The sequence below is a fragment of the Aquarana catesbeiana genome, linkage group LG01 (assembly GCF_042186555.1).
Source record: "Aquarana catesbeiana isolate 2022-GZ linkage group LG01, ASM4218655v1, whole genome shotgun sequence".
In the NCBI taxonomy this organism is placed as follows: domain Eukaryota; kingdom Metazoa; phylum Chordata; class Amphibia; order Anura; family Ranidae; genus Aquarana; species Aquarana catesbeiana.
The window spans coordinates 250,170,277-250,193,199 of NC_133324.1; the positions used below are offsets into that span (position 1 = coordinate 250,170,277).

At 43.9% G+C, this 22,923-nt stretch overlaps 1 protein-coding gene and 1 pseudogene across 2 annotated transcripts in view; both read right to left on the reverse strand.

Annotated features, from left to right (window-relative positions):
- DHX37 (DEAH-box helicase 37) overlaps window positions 1–22,923 on the reverse strand; it is a 114,864-nt gene that overhangs the window by 62,198 nt on the left and 29,743 nt on the right. For both annotated transcript variants that reach the window (XM_073627880.1, XM_073627889.1), the window contains exon 8: window positions 18,224–18,320. In XM_073627880.1, the coding sequence (XP_073483981.1) occupies window positions 18,224–18,320 (97 nt within the window). The remainder of the gene's footprint in view (window positions 1–18,223; window positions 18,321–22,923) is intronic.
- LOC141125136 (5S ribosomal RNA) lies at window positions 9,054–9,172 on the reverse strand (annotated as a pseudogene).

The following is a 22,923-nucleotide window of genomic DNA, read 5'->3' on the forward strand; positions in this document are numbered from 1 at the left end:
CTGGGCCGCCGCTGGACCACTGGTTCTGTCTATCATAGGGGATTTTCACTGTATATAATCTGTCGGCACTCATCCCGCCCCTCCCTCCCTGTCCCCTCTAGGCTGAAGATGGGCATCGATCAGGCTGCACCGATGGCAATAGTGAGGCTGCTCCATTGATGGCAATAGTGAGGCTGCTGCACCGATGGCAATAGTGAGGCTGCTGCACCGATGGCAATGGAGAGGTCGTAGATGGGCATTGATCAGGCTGCATTGAGGCAATGGTAAGGCTGCAGATGGGCACTGACCCTTATTTTGCTTCAAAGTTCCTTATTTAAAATTCAAGTTTTTTTCCTGAAACTTCCCTCTTAACCTCTTCACCCCAGAAGATTTTACCCCCATTGCTGGCAATGGGGAGGCTTCCCTTATTGCTGGCAATGGGGAGGCTTCCCTTATTGCTGGCAATGGGGAGGCTTCCCTTATTGCTGGCAATGGGGAGGCTTCCCTTATTGCTGGCAATGGGGAGGCTTCCCTTATTGCTGGCAATGGGGAGGCTTCCCTTATTGCTGGCAATGGGGAGGCTTCCCTTATTGCTGGCAATGGGGAGGCTTCCCTTATTGCTGGCAATGGGGAGGCTCCCCTTATTGCTGGCAATGGGGAGGCTTCCCTTATTGCTGGCAATGGGGAGGCTCCCCTTATTGCTGGCAATGGGGAGGCTCCCCTTATTGCTGGCAATGGGGAGGCTCCCCTTATTGCTGGCAATGGGGAGGCTCCCCCTATTGCTGGCAATGGGGAGGCTCCCCCTATTGCTGGCAATGGGGAGGCTCCCCCTATTGCTGGCAATGGGGAGGCTCCCCCTATTGCTGGCAATGGGGAGGCTCCCCCTATTGCTGGCAATGGGGAGGCTTCCCCTATTGCTGGCAATGGGGAGGCTTCCCCTATTGCTGGCAATGGGGAGGCTTCCCCTATTGCTGGCAATGGGGAGGCTTCCCCTATTGCTGGCAATGGGGAGGCTTCCCCTATTGCTGGCAATGGGGAGGCTTCCCTTATTGCTGGCAATGGGGAGGCTTCCCCTATTGCTGGCAATGGGGAGGCTTCCCTTATTGCTGGCAATGGGGAGGCTTCCCTTATTGCTGGCAATGGGGAGGCTTCCCTTATTGCTGGCAATGGGGAGGCTTCCCCTATTGCTGGCAATGGGGAGGCTTCCCTTATTGCTGGCAATGGGGAGGCCTCCCCTATTGCTGGCAATGGGGAGGCCTCCCCTATTGCTGGCAATGGGGAGGCTTCCCTTATTGCTGGCAATGGGGAGGCTTCCCTTATTGCTGGCAATGGGGAGGCTTCCCTTATTGCTGGCAATGGGGAGGCTTCCCTTATTGCTGGCAATGGGGAGGCTTCCCTTATTGCTGGCAATGGGGAGGCTTCCCTTATTGCTGGCAATGGGGAGGCTTCCCTTATTGATGGCAATGGGGAGGCTTCCCTTATTGATGGCAATGGGGAGGCTTCCCTTATTGATGGCAATGGGGAGGCTTCCCTTATTGATGGCAATGGGGAGGCTTCCCTTATTGATGGCAATGGGGAGGCTTCCCTTATTGATGGCAATGGGGAGGCTGCTCCATTGATGGCAATGGTGAGGCTGCTCCATTGATGGCAATGGTGAGGCTGCTGATGGGCACTGATTAGGCTGCACTGAGGCAACGGTGAGACTGCAGATGGGCACTGACCCTTATTTTGCTTCAAAGTTCCTTATTTAAAATTTAAGTTTTTTTCCTAAAACTTCCCTCTCAACCGCTTCACCCCCTTCCTGATCAGAGCACTTTTTGTGATTCGGCACTGCGTTGCTTTAACTGACAACTGCGACATTGCACCAAAACAAAATTGACGTCTTTTTTTTCCCCACAAATAGAGCTTTCTTTTGGTGGTATTTGATTACCTCTGTGTTTTTTATTTTTTGCGCTATAAACAAAAAAAGAGCGTCAATTTTGAAGAAAAAAAAAAAGCAATATTTTTTACTTTTTGCTATAATACATATAAATAAAAAAAACAAATTTTTTCCTCAGTTTAGGCTATGTATTCTTCTACATATTTTTGGTAAAAAAAACCCCAAAAAACGCAATAAGCGTATATTGATTGGTTTGCGCAAAAGTTATAGCGTCTACAAAATGCGGGATAGTTTTATGGCATTTTTATTATTATTTTTTTTTATTAGCAATGGCGGCGATCTGCGATTTTTATCGTGACTGCGACATTATGGCGGACACATTTGACACTATTTTGGGACCATTGTCATTTATTCAGCGATCAGTGCTATAAACATGCACCGATTACTGTGTAAATGACACTGGCAGGGAAGGCGTTAAACACTAGGGGAGCGATTCTAACTGTGGGGGGATGGGCTACCACTCACATGACAGCGATCACCACTCCCAGGGAGCAGTGATCTCTGTCATGTCACTAGGCAGAACGGGGAAATGCCTGGGTTACATAGGCATCTCCCCGTTCTGCGGCTCCGTGACACGATCGCCGGGACACCGGCGGACATCAAGTCCGATGGTCCTGCGGGCACGGTCATGCTGTACGCAGCGCGCGCGCTAGCTGCGCCAATTAAAGGGGACATACAAGTATGCCCATTTGCCCACCGCTGCTATTGTGCCGACATATCGGCATGCAGCGGTCGGCAAGTGGTTAAAATGAATGTGCAGGTTATACGCCGATAAATACAGTATATGTGGGTACTTTTGGTTAACAGCAATTACAGTCACAGCTATTATACACATTAAAATACTGAACAAAGAGATGCAATGAACATACAAAAGCTGTATTTATGGGCAATGCTGCCATTTGCCAAAAGCTCAGTTCACCAAGATGTAAAGCGTGATGTGTATGCTTTGCATTGTTGGGGATGTCATATAGAGGGCAGGCAGACTCAGCTGCTCATCAGGAAGCAGAGTCCAAGAAAACCTGCTGGACTTTTACCCATTCAAGTGGGATCCACAGGAGAGAACATATTAAAAGAGGAGATAGCTTGCTGCCTCAAATATCACCAATTGTACTCTAAGTATAAAAACTCTGATCAGATTCTTAATCACATCAGCCAAAATAGTGATACCAAGACACTGGAGAAGCACCACCGCCCCTACAATTAAAGAATGGCTGGAAGAAATACACCTCATTAAAGGAATGGAAGAGATCAGGGAAACAACGCAAGGGAATATAGACAATCCCAATAAAATATGGCAACCGTGGATTATTTTTAAATATTCAGATTCTTACACAACTTTCACACAGAGATAAACTTTTTATAAATAGAAAAAGCGAACTACCAGTATTTACTTCTTTTTTATTTTATTTTTCTTTCCTTCTCTTTACTCTTCATCTCTATTACTATAAATTTACTCTCCTTTCTAGAATAAATAACATTTTTCTATACAAAGCTAGACTATTTCCAAATAAATCATCAGTGTAACAGTAGGCAGGTTACGAAACCACCCTGGTGGTTTTACCAGTTAATACTCTACCATTGAAGTCAATTATTCATTGTCATGTGAAACCTATGCCAAAATAGTATGACGTCTCCTATAGTGCCTCCAGTCATTGATATTATTAACAATTTTATCAATATACTACAGTTAGGTAAGTGTGTTTGGGATCTGTTCCCCCTCTCTCCTTGTTTTCTACTTCCCCTTTTTATTTACCATCATACTATTTTGGCATTTTTACTTTATTATAGATACTTCCATATGCAATATCTTAGCTCTATTAAATATTTTATTATAACGAACCATTTCCATCATTATTATCATTTTTATATGTTACCAAGTTTCATTTTTGGGTCTGCATACCCAAGGTCCATTACAATGCATCATGTTGGAACAATTGTGTATATATTTATGAATTGTTTAGATGATATCTACTCTGACCTATTATATATATTTTCTACTGTTTTACATTATGTATGCCCAATGAAATAATAAACATCTACTATTTTACAATTATTGGTTTGTTTAATTTAGTTATGTGCTTCAAATAAAGTCCCAAAACCCCTCTCCTCTTTTAATCCGTATCAGGGATGGAGGTACATGTACTGGCATAGTCATGGCCTCATATAAAGTCCCAATCTTTCTTTCTTTATTTTCACAGAAGAGAACAGTTGAAATATTATGAAAGTAAACCCATGGGTATAAGAACTATAGTTATACAAAATGTCTTTCTTGGCCAAGTATAATTCAATTTGAACTGTGATGGGAGTTCCTATTTGTGCATAGTATACAAGACCAAGTTACAGTGTATATCCTGCTTAGCGACTGCCCCACGCACATATACTGCAGCAGGGCGGCTGCTCTGTACCTAGTACATGACCAGACACTTCATGGTCTGGAGTGCGCGCGTGCCTCTGGGGACCGGCCCCTGCTGTGATTGGACACAGGGAGCCAATCAGCGGGTCCGGCGGACGGGATGTCCGCAAGCACCCGCCGATCGTTCAGGAGAAAGGCAGAATGGCGGTCTGCCTATGTAAACAAGGCAGAGCGCTGTTCTGTGAGTGGGGAAAGTGGTGATCCTGTGTTCCTACAAAGCAGGAACACATATCTTTCTATTCCCCCAGTCAAAGCAGCCCCCACACAGTTAGTAATCACTCCCAGGGAACAAAGTTAACCCTTTGATCGTCCCTGATGTTAACCCCTTCCCTGCCAGTGTCATTAGTACAGTAACCGTGCATATTTTGCACTGATCACTGAATTAGTGTCACTGGTCCCCAAAAAGTGTCAAAAGTGTCAGTTTAGGTATCCGATTTTTCTGCCGCAATATCCTCGCAATATAAGTCGCTGATCGACGTCATTACTAGTAAAAAATAAAATAAATAAGTAAAAATATACCATAGTTTGTAGACACTATAAATTTTGCGCAAACCAATCAATATACACATATTGGGATTTTCTTTTACCAAAAACATGTAGCAGAATACATATTGGCCTAAACTGATGAAAAAATTAGATTTTTTACAGTTTTTTTATTGGGAATGTTTTATAGCAGAAAGTAAAAAATATTGTTTTGTTTTTTTTTCAAAATTGTCGTTTTTTTTGTATATAGTGCAAAAAATGAAAAACGCAGAGGTGATCAAATACCACCAAAGGAAAGCTCTATCTATGGGAAAAAAAGGACATCAATTTTAACGCAAGTGTCAGTTAAAGTAACATAGTGCCATATCACAAAAATTGGCCAGGTCATGAAGGGGGTAAACCTTCCAGAGCTGAAATAGTCAAACATGTTTCTTAAATTTATATATTTTGGGGAAGGAAACCCCCTGTTGGGTTTTTACTGCTATTCAGGGCTCTGAGAAATGTTCCCCAACAGTCACAGTGACAACTGTTTCACCAGACAAGGAAATTAAGGAAAAAAAAACAAACACAAAAAGCTGACGAGAGTTCTCTCTTTCCCCTACTCTCATTTAAAAAGGAAGAAAAAAAAAAACATTTGGCTGAACATACAGTATCTCACAAAAGTGAGTACACCCCTTACATTTTTGTTAATAGGATTTTTATAACAGCTTACCTGTAAAATCCTTTTCTTTTGAAGTACATCACGGGACACAGAGCCATAGTAATTACCATGTGGGTTATAGTCCACCTTCAGGTGCTGGACACTGGCACACCCTAAACAGGAAGTTGCCTCCCTATATAACCCCTCCCATACTGGGAGTATCTCAGTTTTGTAGCAAAGCAATACACGTGTATACTAGAAAGGGGGCGGGACCTCTGTGTCCCATGATGCACTTCAAAAGAAAAGGATTTTACAGGTAAGCTGTTATAAAAATCTTATTTTCTTTAATCATACATCACGGGACACAGAGCCATAGTAATTACCATGTGGGATGTCCCAGAGCGATGCCAACTGAGGGGAGCACACACAGCAATAACCCAGCGCCAATGATAGACTACCCAGAGAGCTCCAAACAGGACATGTAATATATAACTATATATATCGAATAACTTGTACAAAAGAGTAGAGGGAGAAAACAATCAGGGACCACCCGTGCAGCCGGACCAACCGTAGCTGGTAAATACAGATCATAAAAAAAACAAAACAAATGCAGCCCAGCGCTCAGGGTGTATTGAAAGCAACCTGCAACAGTCATAAAAATTGAGTAATTTAATAAACCAGTAATAAATAATTATAAAGTGACAGTAATGACTACCGATTAAAAAAACTAAGTTAAAAAGCACTGTTACAGAAAAAACACAGTAACACAGTATTGAAAACCACAATCTCACAATAATAAAAAAGTTAATAAGTATTACTCTAAGTTTCAACATATGAAGAGCACTTGAAATGGGATACAGTCAGCCTTGGAACAACAGGAGACCATCACAGGAGATCCATACCAAAAAACTGCCCCAGCAGGAGATAATGGGTGAAATGGCCGGGTGGAACACAGTGCTCACAGCAGGAGGCAGTGGGTGAAGTGGTGGGGGCAAAGCAGAGTACTCACAGCAAGAGGAAAACACTCACAGCTACCCCATTCGTTGGAGAGGCTGGCATCGTTCAGGAAGGCTCGCCGGCTCCAACAGGCTGTGAGATGACCGCAGCGTGGATGGTGACAAAGCTCCGCCGTGAGGAGAGCAGCCTCGCTGGAGCTCCGTGGCGGTGAGAGATGACGTCTGCACGGGGGAGCCGCTGGGATGTCAGCGGATGGACAGCCAATCGCTGCTCTGCCGGATGGTGTCTCCACAGGGGTAAAAGCTCCTCAGTGAAAAATGGTGACACTGCACCAGAATCTGTACTGAAACTCGGAGGCTAGTCAAGGGGGAAATGATGCTGCCGGCAAGCTGATGGAGCTCTCATCTGCCTACACGGCCTGGGGTTCATCAGAAAAACGTGAAATCAATAAATCAATAAAAATAAAAAACTGAAAAATAAAGGTTAAAAAATAAAAATAAAAAATGAAAAATGGAGCAACCCGGAAAACTGGATCGGAAGTCGCCAGACCAGGAAGGAGTGGTGAAAATAATGATGCTGAGGAAAAACTACTGCTGGTTGATGGGGCGGTATCACAGAAAAGATGGATGAATGGATGGATCGATCAAGGCTCACTGTGAAATGGCTCTAGCTGGGGCCACTGTCATGGGGTTGCCTTGACGACGCGTTTCGCACATGAGCGCTTTGTCAACTGAGGGGAGGGAGACACAACAAAAGCAGGGCACCATGAGATCAGAGGACTAATACTGCTGCCTGCAGTACAATGCGCCCAAAGGCGATATTCTCATGCCTTTGTACATTCACCTGATAGAATCTGGTAAATGTATGGATTGAAGACCAAGTTGCAGCCTTGCAGATTTGAGCCATGGAGGCTTGGTGATGCACTGCCCACAAAGCACTAACAGCCCTAGAGGAGTGCGCTTTGATTTGAGAGGGTAGAAACTTCCTCTTTAAACCATAAGCTTGAACGATTACTTGTCGAATCCATTTAGAAATAGTAGATTTCACTGCTGCTTGTCCTCTTTTAGGACCTTCAGGCAACACGAACAAAACATCCGTTTTCCGAATCTGAGCAGTCCCCTTTAAGTAGACTTTGACTGCTCTCACCACATCGAGAGAATGTAGTGATTTTTCTTCCATTGAACAGGGTTCTGGAAAAAAATGAAGGTAGAACAATATCCTGGTTTAGATAAAAACCTGATACTACCTTCAGTAAAAAGTTAGGATGAGGACACAATACTACCTTATCCTTGAAAACAATAATAACATGGCTCTTTACAAGAAAGAGCAGCCAATTCTGATACCCTTCTTACAGCAGATATGGTTACCAGAAAAAATTGTTTCCTTGTCAAAAAGGACCAAGGGAATATGTCGTATCGGCCCAAAAAAAGGCTGTTTTGTAATGCCGACAAAACTAAAATCAATTCCCAAGGGATCAGGGGTGACCTAACCAGAGATTAAGCCACGTTACCCCCTGAATAAAGTTACGAACCAAAGAATGCGAAGCAAGTGGTCATGGAAATAATACCGATAAGGCCGAAACCTGTCCTTAGAAAGCACTCAAGGCCAGCTTTATTTCTCACCCCATCTGCAGAAAGTCAAGGATTCTACCTTTGACCTATTTCCTGGGGTGCAACCCCTGGTTTCACACCAGGAGACATATGCTTCCCAGACTCCATAATATATAATTATGAAGGCCGGCTCCCTTGCATTAACCAAGGTAGAAACCACTGAACCTGACAGCCTACGCTTCTTCAGAGTGTGGGTCTCAATAGCCAAACCGTTAAATTTAGCGTTTGTAAAGTAGGATGGAATACCGGACCTTGCAAGAGAAGGTCTGGCCGTGGCGGTAGGGTCCATGGGTCCCCTACTGCCATCTTTATGATCTATGCATACCAAGATTGCCTGGGCCCCAAGAATCACCGACTTCACTTCCTGCTTGATCCTACGAAGAAGTCGTGGACGCAGGCAGAATAGGAGGGAGTGCAAAAATCAGTGAGAACCGATTCCACTGGAATAGCAAGGCATCTGTTCCGCATGCTAGTGGATCCTTTGTTCTTGACACAAAAGTTGTCTATTTCTTTGTTGAACCTGGACGCAAACAGATCTACGTCTGGGATCCCCCATTTTTGACACATTGACAGGAAGATATCGGGGTGAACCATTCTCCCGGGAACATCTGTTGGCGACTGAAGTAGTCCGCCTGCCAATTTTTTTATTCCTAGAATGAAGACTGCCGATAGGCAAAAGTACATTATTTTCTGCCCAAGATAGGAAATTATTCACCTTTCTCTGGGCCCCCTTGGTGATTAATATAGCCCATTGCTGTGGTGGCATTGTCGGATTGAATCCTGGCAGGACAATTCTGTAAACTGAACGTTCAGGCCCTCAGGACTAAGTGCTCTGCCTGAATTTCTAGAATATTAATGGGCAAGACCCTTTCTGATCTGGGCCACTTCTCTTGGACAGTTGCCTCTTCCAGAACTGCTCCCCAACCCAAAAAAAAAGTTGGCATATGTTGTTACCATTTTCCAGGTAAATGAAGGATTTTCCCCTTTGCAGATTTTTGGTTATCAACCATAAACTGAGGCTCCGGCGCACCCAGCCTACAGCACCTGGTATTTCCAGGCGGTCTCCCATCCAGGCACTAACCAGGCCTAACCCTGCTTAGCCTCCAAGATCCGACGAGATCGGGCGCTTTCAGGGTGATGTGGCCGTAGGCTTTGGAATCAGACACATTGGGAATCTAGAGCTTGAACTCTTTGTTCCAAGCCGATAGGATACTGTTTTGCAGCAGTCTTGAATGAAACTGAGCATAAGGAACGGCCTTGAACGAAGCCACCATCTTTCCCAACAACCACATACAAAGCTGAATAGAAGAATTCATCTTGTTTCGACCACCTGAATCAGTTCCTTTATGGTGCTAGGGATGAGCCGAACACCCCCCTGTTCGGTTCGCACCAGAACTTGCGAACAGGCAAAAAATTTGTTCGAACATGCGAACACCGTTAAAGTCTATGGGACACGAACATGAATAATCAAAAGTGCTACTTTTAAAGGCTTATATGCAAGTTATTGTCATAAAAAGGGTTTGGGGACCCGGGTCCTGCCCCAGGGGACATGGATCAATGCAAAAAAAAGTTTTAAAAAACGGCCGTTTTTTTCGGGAGCAGTGATTTTAATAATGCTTAAAGTGAAACAATAAAAGTGTAATATCCCTTTAAATTTCGTACCTGGGGGGGTGTCTATAGTATGCCTGTAAAGGGGCGCATGTTTCCCGTGTTTAGAACAGTCTAACAGCAAAATGACATTTCAAAGGAAAAAAAAAGTCATTTAAAACTACTCGCGGCTATTAATGAATTGTCCGACAATACACATAAAATTTAATTGATAAAAACGGCATGGGAATTTCCCACAGGGGAACCCCGAACCAAAATTAAAAAAAAAAAAAATAACGTGGGGGGTCCCCCTAAATTCCATACCAGGTCCTTCAGGTCTGGTATGGATATTATGGGGAACCCCGGCCAAATTTTTTTTAAAAAATGGCGTGGGGTCCCCCTCAAAATCTATACCAGACCCTTCAGGTCTGGTATGGATTTTAAGGGGAACCCCGCGCCAAAATTAAAAAAAAAATGGCGTGGGGTCCCCCAAAAATCCATGCCGCAGGAAAAGGGGGCCCCCCCTCTTGAACCGTACCAGGCCACATGCCTTCAACATTGGGAGGGTGCTTTGGGGTAGCCCCCCAAAACACCTTGTCCCCATGTTGATGGGGACAAGGGCCTCATCCCCACAACCCTTGGCCGGTGGTTGTGACTCGAACTCGAAGCTCATCCCTATATGGTGCTGATCTTTGCCTGGGGCAAGAATACCCTTTTCTGGGTGTATCTATGATCAGACCCAAGTATTTTTTCCTTCTTCATGGTTGTAAAGATTTATTCTATCAGTAAAAACGGGGATTATTCCTGCGCTACCAGATTGGAAAAAATGTTATATAGTCGTATAATCGACTTTTGAACCTGTATGCAACCTCTATCACTGGGCAGCTGCATGCACCGAAAACAAGGGCTCAGACACAAACCCAAATCTAATGGTATAAAGAGAGAGGGGGGGGTGCCGCGCTATCCAAAGGGGTCTCAGCTTATAGGTGTTGATAATAGTTCCTAGTATTCATAGGTCACGAAGTTTTAAATAATCATAAACGTAAAACAATCGTAAAAAATCGCATGAATTGGAGTTGAGATTATGTGTAGATATAATGACTCAAAAGTAGATGTGTTGATCCAACAAGGGATATAAATATAAACACTGATGCATGTTGATAAAAAAGTGAAAAAATATATATATAGATAAAAACCCAATTTCTGCATGTGTTACAGTACAATATATCCAAAGTGCTCGTGCTCTTGTGTCTTAAATAAGAAGATCAAACTTATACATATGCTAAAGTGCAAAAAATGGGGCAATAAAATAAACAGATCATATATCAAGTGAAACAAACAAAAATCAAGTGAAACAAACAAGAAAGGAGATATGGTCGCCTGATCCTCGTGTTGCGACCAGTGCGACAGTGCAAGTATAGTGTGGATGGTCAACGTGAGTAGATAAACCCACTCTAATTGTTAGTGTCCAAAATAAATTGATAATTCAAGTGTCCAAAAGAATGAATAGTGTTCAAAAACCAGTGCTCAAACACAATAATCAAATGACAGTGGGGTGTTGCTATGCAGATCAGACACTCTATGTCCTCTTCATGCAGCATGCACTAGTGTAGGTAATGGCCCCTTACCTAGCGGTGCTAGGTCAACCGCATATAAGTTGTTAACTCCCGGAGTCCTGGGTCTCTCCTGCGTCTCTGCGTCCGGACTTGGTGACTCAACAGGATCCTATTGGGGGCTGGGATATGTCTAGTAGTGGTCCTAACTGGGGTCCTAGGACAGTGCGGCTCCTAGCTCCTCCTCCACGCGTAGGGACGGAATAGGCTTGTTTCGTTTTACCTTCTTTGCTGAATACATTGCGAGCTCGCTGCTCGTAGGATACCATGCTGTATGAAAATAACTGCTAATGTGAGTACTCTGTATATTGCATATGTGAATAAAGTGACCCTAAAGAAACATACTTCACTATCTGGGTACCTTGTCCTATATTTTACATACACTGGAGACATGATGTGGAGGAGGAGCTAGGAGCCGCACTGTCCTAGGACCCCAGTTAGGACCACTACTAGACATATCCCAGCCCCCAATAGGATCCTGTTGAGTCAGCAAGTCCGGACGCAGAGACGCAGGAGAGACCCAGGACTCCGGGAGTTAACAACTTATATGCGGTTGACCTAGCACCGCTAGGTAAGGGGCCATTACCTACACTAGTGCATGCTGCATGAAGAGGACATAGAGTGTCTGATCTGCATAGCAACACCCCACTGTCATTTGATTATTGTGTTTGAGCACTGGTTTTTGAACACTATTCATTCTTTTGGACACTTGAATTATCAATTTATTTTGGACACTAACAATTAGAGTGGGTTTATCTACTCACGTTGACCATCCACACTATACTTGCACTGTCGCACTGGTCGCAACACGAGGATCAGGCGACCATATCTCCTTTCTTGTTTGTTTCACTTGATTTTTGTTTGTTTCACTTGATATATGATCTGTTTATTTTATTGCCCCATTTTTTGCACTTTAGCATATGTATAAGTTTGATCTTCTTATTTAAGACACAAGAGCACGAGCACTTTGGATATATTGTACTGTAACACATGCAGAAATTGGGTTTTTATCTATATATATATTTTTTCACTTTTTTATCAACATATGCATCAGTGTTTATATTTATATCCCTTGTTGGATCAACACATCTACTTTTGAGTCATTATATCTACGCATAATCTCAACTCCAATTCATGCGATTTTTTACGATTGTTTTACGTTTATGATTATTTAAAACTTCGTGACCTATGAATACTAGGAACTATTATCAACACCTATAAGCTGAGACCCCTTTGGATAGCGCGGCACCCCCCCCCCCTCTCTCTTTATACCAAAAGATTTATTCTAGGTTGAGAATCCGACCTAGCTATTCTAGGTAGTTGAATGTGGTGACTATACTTTGGTCTAAGCGGGTTATCGACTGGTCTATAAAGAACAGATCGTCTAGGTAAACCATAATAGTTATACCTTGGGCCCTTAATCTGGCTAGAAGGGGCCAAAACCTTTGTAAACACTCAAGGTGCAGTAGCTCGACTGAAAAGCAGAGCTACACACTGAAAATTAATATTTTCCACCTTGAAAAGTAGATATTACTAGTGAGCAAGGAAATAGGCATATGGAAGTATGCCTTTTTTATGTCGATTGACGCCAGACGTTCTCCTCCTTGTAGGATGGAGATAACTGATTGGATTGACTCCATGCAAAAAAAGAGTGGTTATATTCAGGAATTGAATTTAGATTTTTGAGATCCAGAATGTCCATTCAGATTTGGCACCGTGAAAAAGACTTCTTTTTCTCTGGATCCTTAGGAACGTTTGATCTGAGAAAACGAGGAGACTGGAACTCTTAGAACTCCAGATTGTACCTTGGAGCTATTGAGGAAGTCCCCCATTCGTCTCGACACTCTTCCTGCCAGATCCTTGAGAACTGCAGTAGAACTCCCCCTATTCGAGCGGGCGGGGGCGCCTCTTCATAAGAATACTTCAGTATCTTGTAGGTTTCCTCTCCCAAGATCTCTTTTGTCCCTTGGGTTAACTCTGAGGATTACCTTTTCAACCTGACGGCGGAAGCAGTCGTGACTACCTGGAGGCTGATGCCCCTGGCACAGGAGAAGGAGCTTTAAAACGAAAATACATTTACTCTTTTTCTTAAATGGCAAAAGGGGTACTTTTTCCACTAGAATTTCTTTGGATGTATTATCCAAAACATCCCCAAATAGCCGTTTCACCGCAAAAAGGAAGTCTAGCCAGGAGCTTCTTGCATGGCGCTTAGCGAAGGGCGCAAGGCCTGAAGGATAGAATCTCTCATAGCAACTATTGCAAACATAAAGCTGCCAGATTCTGTGCCCGCTGAGTAGGATAACCTTGAACACCTGTTTAAACTGGTCTCTCAACGATTAACCAATTACTGTCAGCGCAGGCTCTCAATCTGCCAGAGAAAAAAGTGTTTTTTTTTTTTTTTTTAAATAGGAATTCCAACTTTTTATCCGTTGGATCCCTAAGCATTTGAGTCAAACTCCTATTCACAGAGGATATAGCAGCGTTATTTGCTGGTATACCCTACTTAGTGAATTTTTTCCACCATAGCTTAAAGTGTGAAAACTTTTTAGGAGGGAATAAAATGCTTATCTGGGCGATTCACTCAGATACAAAAAAACTTTTCCAGCAATGAATGGACAGGAAAAGGAATGCACAAATTGAGGAGGCTTTAGCGAACCCAAACACTCAGTTAAGGGTACATAAATGTGGAGCGGACTATTCAGCAAGAAATTGCACCATCAATTTTACAGATTGTGAAAGCTGATCCCCCCGCATTTGACACCTCAGAAGAGGAGTCATCAGCCTCACCATGGTCCCCTGAGGGAATTCATCTTCTCCTGTCCCTAGTTCCTCAGTTGGGTAATGGAAGAGAACCTGTCAAATTTAGTCCCACACTGGGATGCGATTAAAGCCGCTAACCTTTTTTTTTTTTTTTCAATCCTATCCTGGCTGAGGAAAAAAGATCTTCCTAATAACAACATAAACAGGGGCTGCTGAGTTGAAAACAATTGCAAACATTTCATGGCCCCGATGCTCACTCTGACTAGCCACCCCCTCTCAGGGGAGGATGACATTTGTAGAGATGAGTAGGCTTTCCAGAGCTTGAGGGAGACCCTTTTAGCTCTTTTTTGGGGGTGTTTCAATCCCCCCTTATGACCTTAGCCTGATGCACAAAGCAGAGGTACTACCAGAAGAAATCGCATCCACTGCTTGAGCAATAGTCAGCCACTGCCGCTGCTATTAATGCTCAGCCTGATGCAAATAGTAAATGTGTCAAATAGAAAATATCTGTGTCACCAACCTCTTTCATGTCCCTCTTTGCTCTTGTGTCCCTCCAAAAATTTTTGCAGCCAGCACAAATGGAGTTTTTTTTTTTTTTTTAAAACCCACTCCCGCGTTGAAGGATGCCAATGACCCGTTAAGCCCCGCCCCCTCCGTCGCATCTCACCCCCCTCCTTTATCTTTCAAAAAAGAGTTTTCCCGCGCGAGTGCAGGCCTCCGATCCAACGGGATCGGCATGTGTGTGAGGGAGGGATGGCGTGGAGGAGACCTGAAAGCCGCTGCCGTGTATGGGCGGTGAAAGAAAACGGCATCGCTGATTTTTTTTTTTTTTTTAGCTCTCCCTTAATGTTCAGCCTCGTGAAGAGGGGGAGATTAAAGCCCAGGTGGGGGGGTGTCTGATGGAAGCAACCCCCCCCCCAAACTTACCGGAGGTCTGCCTGCTAGCCGGAGGAAAAAAAGCCTGCTGCTTCTGTGACACAGCGTGATCTCTGAGGAAAGCATGAGAAGGTACATGCTCCATACAGCCCCCAGTGGTGACACTTAGGCATGACAACATTTACTTTTTTAAAGGAGACATTTCATAAGAAAATTTAAAAATTCCTTAGAAAAACTCCACTTACCTTTCCCGCTGCAGGGTTTTCTGTGGTAAAACCAACAGACCCAATCTTCACCCTTCATGGTGGGTTCCGTTAACAAACCTTCAGGAACCGGGGACCCTCAAAGAACCCACAATCCTGGACCTGTAATAGCACCCCGCCAGTAAAAGTTTATGGCTTAAAATACCAAAGTACTAGATCCCGGGGTCCAGCTCTTTAAAAGAGAGGCATTTACAAGCAAAGACCTTGTTTCTTCGGACACGAGGCCCGGGTACCATTCAATTTGGCCCAAAAAAGACACTTTGAATGGATCTGGCTGCATAGGTAGCCCCAGCAAGGATTGCTCCAGTGAAGCTCAGCACAGCACATCTTCACTCGTGACCAACACCTTAGACACTGGCGAAAAATGGTATGGGAGGGGTTATATAGGGAGGCAACTTCCTGTTTAGGGTGTGCCAGTGTCCAGCACCTAAAGGTGGATTATAACCCACATGGTAATTACTATGGCTCTGTGCCCCGTGATGTACGATTAAAAAATTTTAAATTTTATTTATCTTTTCATGTGACAACACTGAAGAAATGACACTTTGCTACGATGTAAAGTACATTGTATGTGAGTGCTGCCGGCAATGGGGAGCTACAGTACAGAGCTACAGGAACCATGAATGCCAACATGTACTGTGACATACTGAAGCATGATCCTGTCCCGGATACTGGGCCGCAGAGCAGTATTCCAACATAAGGACCCCAAACACACCTCTAAGATGAACACTGTCTTGCTAAAGAAGCTGAGGGTAAAGGTGATGGACTGGCCAAGCATATCTCCAAACCTAAACCCTATTAAGCATCTGTGGGGCATCCTCAAATGGAAGGTGGAGGAGCGCAAGGTCTCTAACATCCACCAGCTCCGTGATGTCGTCATGGAGGAGTGGAAGAGGACTCCAGTGGCAACCTGTGAAGCTCTGGTGAACTCCATGCCCAAGAGGGTTAAGGCAGTAATGGAAAATAATGGTGGCCACACAAAATATTGACACTTTGGGCCCAAATTGGACATTTTCACCTAGGGGTGTACTCACTTTTGTTGCCAGGGGTTTAGACATTAATGGCTGTGTGTTGAGTTATTTTGAGGGGACAACAAATTTACACTGTTATACAAGCTGTACACTCACTACTTTACATTGTAGCAAAGTGTCATTTCTTCAGTGCTGTCACATGAAAAGATATAATAAAATATTTACAAAAATGTGAGGGGTGTACTCACTTTTGTGAGATACTGTACATCATAAAGCAGGCTTCTGTATATTACACCTAATTTTGAATCCATGCTGCAGACTTAAAAGCATACATACGTATAAAGCTTGGAGTCAGCTTTTTCTTTCATACATTTTAATTACGATATGCAAGAACCAGCAAGTCCAATTTACAGCAATCTTAAAGCCTAACTTCACCTTTTGCACCCGTAACCCAAACCGTGACAGCATGTGTTTTTTTTTTTTCTCCTTCAATGTCAGTTTTGATATTTGTGCAGCAATGCCACGTGATTCATTCACAAAGGTCTGTGAAAGAATTAACTACAAGTCCCATATTCCATTGCGGCAGACAAACTTTTAGTTTTCAAGAGAACACAAGTTTGTTGGTAACCACATATGTAATCCATTGGGAGTTCCTCCACAACTGAAGTCAATACCTTGATATGGACAGTGTGGTGGAGAAAGTCTGCAGGAGCCTGGCATTGCACCCACAAACTACTGATCGCGGTTGCAATGTTTTGAAAAACCATTATTTGCACCTTTTTTTCCCCCATCAAATATATGTGTATCTATATTTTTTTTAAAGTGAACTGATCATTCAAAGAAGAACTCCAGTAAGCACTATATTCACCCAAATTGGCAATAATCTCAAAAACCTTAACGTGATTGTAAACCCTTACATTAACCCAGCGAACAGACTGTCTTCAGGTGATACAAACAGATTAAACAAATCCTCCTACATAAGTTGTACCTGTCTACAGTCTTCTCTTCTCCATATCTATTCAAAGTTCAGAATTTATAAGTTTCTTAGAGTTCAGAAAAAAAGGGGATGGAGAACTGAAATTACACTCTGCAAAGCTCAGTGAGGAGAAGTCTGAGAGCCGATTGGAGGGCAGGGACACCCCCCCCCTCCACACAGCACGCAGGAACAGGAGCTGAGGCTGTCAATCAGCTGGAGCTCCCTTCCCTGTCACCATTATACTCTAGTAAGGATAGGCTCAGGCGTGTTCGCACACTCTACGTGCAGAGCCCGCCAGGATGTCGGCACTGCGCTGCGCTAATCACAGGCAGTGAGACATTTTCCCGATGTGCGGCTGCAGAGATCGGGAAATGTCTCACTCGCTGCCTGTGATTAGCACAGAGCCGTGCCGACTTCCTGGCGGGCTCTGCACGTAGAGTGTGCGAACAAGCCTGAGCCCATCCTTATTCTCTAGGTGTCAGGAAACATTGCCAGAAGCGATTCATGCTGATAGAGGAACAAAGCAGCAGACAAAAATGACACTTAGTGCTTTAAATTGAGACAAGTACACACTATAGAGGGGTGTGCTTTGATCGTATTTCATGTCTGACGTTTACAACCACATTAATGCAAAGGAAACAAATCTTTGGACTGGAGACTGTCTTCAAGGTTTATATCCACTTTTGCGGCCACATTGGATTAACACCTACTTTATATATTTGTTAGACATTTACAGTAAATAGCATAACTAAAAATATTTTAAAAATTTCTGCTTATCTTTTATTTTCTGAAATAATCTGTAAAATCTTACATAGTTTTCCCCTTCTATGTGATAAGGTGGAATTAGGTTTGCCATAACTAACCTTTCGTACTGTGCTGACAATTCAAGTCGCCTATACAGTCCTATGTAAAAAACTGCTCTAAAGTAACTAGACAGGTAAGATTTTTTTAAATAATTTTCAGGCATGCTGTGTGAATGGAAACAAACATATAGTGGGAGCTTCTCACTATTGGCTGCAAAGACAAAAAAATAAAAATGTAAAATGTAAAAATACCATCATACTTTTCTGGAGGGTGCATTAGCCATGTGACTTCTGTGATCTGTCTAGTCTAGAAAAAATATATAACAGTAGATACATGGTACTGAGAAACTCACCTTTTGGATTTCTTTCAGCAGGACACCGTCTGTCATAAACTTTATTTTGGTCTCAGAAGAGACATTCCCTTCATACCGGATTTGATAAGAGATCACACTTTAAAAGAAAAAAAATGTTGTTAATACATGTGTAAAAACATTTCCAAAGTTTCTCAAGTGTCTCCGAGCTAAAAAGCTGCATATTTATTTTGGCCATGATCAAGGGCATTTCATTTTCTGCAGGGTGTCCTTGTCCTTGTCCTTCTGCAGGGTGTCCCTGAAGCAGTGATTGCACCCCACTGCAACAGCCAGCATCTCATACACTTCAGAGGCAATGGAAGCTGCCTATAGGTACCTCTTTGGCTCTGACATGTCACGTGACAACACATGGAGGGGAGCAAAAACACCTCCCGGCACTCTGTTGTGCTGTGTCTGAAGTCTGTAAGTTTAGGAGGGAGGAAGGAATTGTACGGAGGTACACAATGCCCTGGGAAGGTAACAAAGATTTGAGCTACATCTTGTGCTAAAAGGAGGGATTTAAGGTCAGGTAGGGATGATTTGTGCTCGGAGGGCAATGTTGGAGAGAGAGAATAGGACTTTTTTTTTTTGGGGGGGGGGAGATACAGACCACACCCTCTTCCCTTGACTGTGCACATTACACACCCCTGACTCTTGCAATTTGTGGATATAGATGGATTATAGATAGGGTATAGGGGTATTTGTGGATAGCGAAGCGCTGCATATGTTTTGATTAGATTTTATTTAGTAGATATCCATACAACAGCTGAAAAGGTTGAGGGGGGGGGGTAGGAAAAAGGTAGTGTGGATGCATATGCCAAGACACATACAATGAAGATGTCAGGTCACCTTGAGGCTAGGTGACAGATGCACACCGTTGGGATCAGGAGTGTACCGCAAGGCAGTGGACCCTACGGCTGACTGCTGCGGATGGGAGTCCGGGTATAAGGAATACAGGGGGCTGCACATACAGGGGGTTCTTCCAAAGAAGTGGGTTCTTTAAATAAGTGGCACTTCTGCTTTTGCCCCATCCATCTGAACATCATCTTCTCTCTTCACAGGTAAACCTGCGTTTATACCTCCACATACCTTCAAACTGAATATATTGACTGACTGCACAAATGCATTTTTTGGTAAACCTGCATTTATACCTCCACATACCTTCAAACTGAATATACAGACTGACTGCACAAATGCATATTTGGTAAACCTGCGTTTATACCTCCACATACCTTCAAACTGAATATATTGACTGACTGCACAAATGCATATTTGGTAAACCTGCGTTTATACCTCCACATACCTTCAAACTGAATATATTGACCGACTGCACAAATGCATATTTGGTAAACCTGCGTTTATACCTCCACATACCTTCAAACTGAATATATTGACTGACTGCACAAATGCATATTTGGTAAACCTGCGTTTATACCTCCACATACCTTCAAACTGAATATATTGACTGACTGCACAAATGCATATTTGGTAAATCTGTTTGTCACCACTGTTTCAACTCCATCTGTAGCCCTGCTCACATTAGTTCAATGTTTATTTAGCCATTAAGCCTTACCTAAATTATGGATTTCCTTATCTTTACAATTTTGGCCTTTTAGTCCCCTTGCAGTTTGATTGTGGTGTGAAAGTTATGCCCTGCTAGCTGTGTTCCTAATATCCCCTCCTAATTGATTCATTGCCAGATTCAACCCACACCCAACACACAGTATAAAAACAAGGCCTTCTTTACGGGGGAGCACATACAGGGAGTTCTTCCAAAGAAGTGGGTTCTTTAAATAAGTGGCACTTCTGCTCTTGCACTTCAGCGATTTGCACAAAGCAAACTATAACAGACTGCAGGTGACCCCATTTCCAAATTTTATCATCTTCCTCTCTAAAACATGCTCTCTTTACCTCTCCTCCTTTTCACAATTGCTGCCTCTCTCCTCAAGCTCTCTTTTCTTCATCCCTCTGCTCCACCCCCCAATCTGTACATATCACCCTCACTTCTCCCCTCCCCCTATTATTGCACTCATCACCTCTTTCTAACTCTAAGCCCACTTGCTAACAAACCCCCCAGGATACTGAAGCATGTCCCCTCATACAAACCACATTCTCATACTACCTCCCTCACTCTTCTGCTTCTCCTAATCGCTGGAGATATTTCCCCAAACCCTGGGCCCCCCTTATTTAACTGTGCCCAACACACCCATCACCATCACCCTACACCCTCTGGCAGTAGTCGCAATCTACACAATTTAGTCTCCATTCCTCTTCTTCCCAACACCAGCCTCCCTCTCTCCTGCACCCTCTGGAATGCCCGCTCTGCAACAAACTCACTGCTGTTCATGACCTCGTCACTAATTCCTTTAATCTACTTGCTCTCACCGAAACCTTGCTCCACGAATATGACACCCCTTCTCCTGCTTCCCTCTCCCAGGGTGGCCTTCACTGGACTTACTCCCCTAGGCCTAATGGACGCAAGGGAGGTGGAGTGGGATTCCTCCTATCCCCCCAGAGCACCTTCCAGGTTATTCACCCTCCTCCATCTTTCTCCCTCTCATCATTCGAAGCCCACTGTATACGTCTATTCTCTCCTACTTCCCTAAGAATTGCTGTGATCTACAGGCCCCCTGGACCATTATCAACTTTCCTTGATGAGTTTTCTGCCTGGCTACCCTACTTTCTCTCTTCGGATATTCCCACAATCCTTCTTGGGGATTTCAATATCCCTGCTAATACAAACACTCCTGCTACTTCTAAACTTCTTAGTCTAACCTCTTCATTTGACCTGAAGCAATGGGTACAGGCTTCTACTCACTCTGATGGCAAGACGCTTGACCTTGTATTCTCCTACCTATGCACTCCATGCAACTTCTCAAACAATCCTTTTCCTCTCTCCGACCATCACCTTATTAGTTTCTCTCTCCCCCTGTCTTCCACCACCTTTCCCTCCAATCGCCTAACCACCCGTAGAAACTTTCACAACTTCAACTCCTCTCTCCTCTATTCTGCTACTTACCACCTCTATGACAAAATCTCTCCCCTGTCCTGCCCCAACCAAGCCACGTCAATCTACAATAAATCTCTGTCCTCCACCCTGGACAAGCTTGCTCCCCTCACTACACGCAGAATCAGGCCTCGACCCCTACAACCCTGGCAAACAGATGACACTAAAATTCTCAAAAAACGTAGTCGTGCTCTTGAGCGTCTGTGGCACAAGACTAAGTCTCTCAAAGACTTCAACCAATACAAATCTGCCCTCCAAAAATACTATTCTTTCCTCCACACTGCCAAGCAAACCTATTTTACAACGCTTATTAACACCTTCTCATCCAATCCCCGTAAACTCTTCTCTACCTTCAACTCTCTACTTTGTCCTCCACCGCCTCCACCCACTGACTTACTCACTGCCCAGGAAATCGCTAATCACTTCAAAAACAAGATTGATACAATCCGCGATGAAATCTCCGCTCTACAGGTGTCTCCCCCAGCTAAGACCCCATGTCAGCAGGTACAACTGACACTCCCCCTATTCAAATCTGCTACTACAGACGAAGTTGCTAAACTCCTTTCTGTCGACCACCTGTCCCCTGGACCCGATTCCCTCTCAAATGCTACGGTCACCCTCTGACCCCATCCTACACTCTCTAACCCACATCTTCAACCTCTCCCTCACCTCTGGCATCTTCCTCAATGCTCTAAAACATGCACTGGTCACCCCCATACTTAAAAAGCCGTCCTTGGACCCCACCAATCCTAACAACCTACGCCCTATCTCCTTGCTCCCCTTTTCCTCTAAACTCCTTGAACGCCTGGTTTACAACCAACTGAGTGACTACCTCATTAAAAACAACCTTCTTGATCCCCTTCAATCTGGATTTCGCCCTCAACACTGCACAGAAACTGCTCTTTTAAAACTCACAAATGACCTACTAACTGCAAAAACCAACGGACACTATTCTGTACTCCTACTTCTGGATCTTTCAGCTGCCTTTGACACGGTTGACCACCCTCTCCATCCTCAAAAAACTTTACTCCCTCGCTCTCCGTGACTGTGCTCTTCAGTGGCTCTCATCCTACCTATCCCAACGCACCTTCAGTGTCACTTACAATTCTACTTCCTCCACTCCTCTTCCCTTCTCTGTTGGGGTCCCCCAAGGTTCCGTTCTTGGACCTCTTTTATTTTCAATCTACACCTTTTCCCTGGGTCAGTTGATAGCCTCTCACGGCTTTCAATATCATTTCTATGCTGATGACACACAAATCTATCTCTCCACCCCTCAACTCTCCCCATCAGTCTCCTCACGAATCACTAACTTACTAACCAACATATCTGTATGGATGTCACACCACTTCCTCAAACTCAACTTGTCCAAAACCGAGCTTATAATATTTCCTCCCCCACATGCCTCTTCCCCGGACTTCTCTGTCAAGAGCAATGGCAAAACCATCCACCCATCCCCACATGTCAGGGTGCTAGGTGTTCTTAGATTCTGAACTCTCCTTTCGGCCCCACATCCAATCACTTTCCAAAGCTTGCCGCCTCAACCTCCGCAACATCTCTAAACTACGTCCCTTTCTAACCAGTGAAACCACAAAGCTCCTGATTCACTCCCTGGTTATCTCTCGCCTTGACTACTGCAACTCACTCCTCATTGGCTTACCTTTAAATAGACTATCCCCCCTTCAGTCCATCATGAATG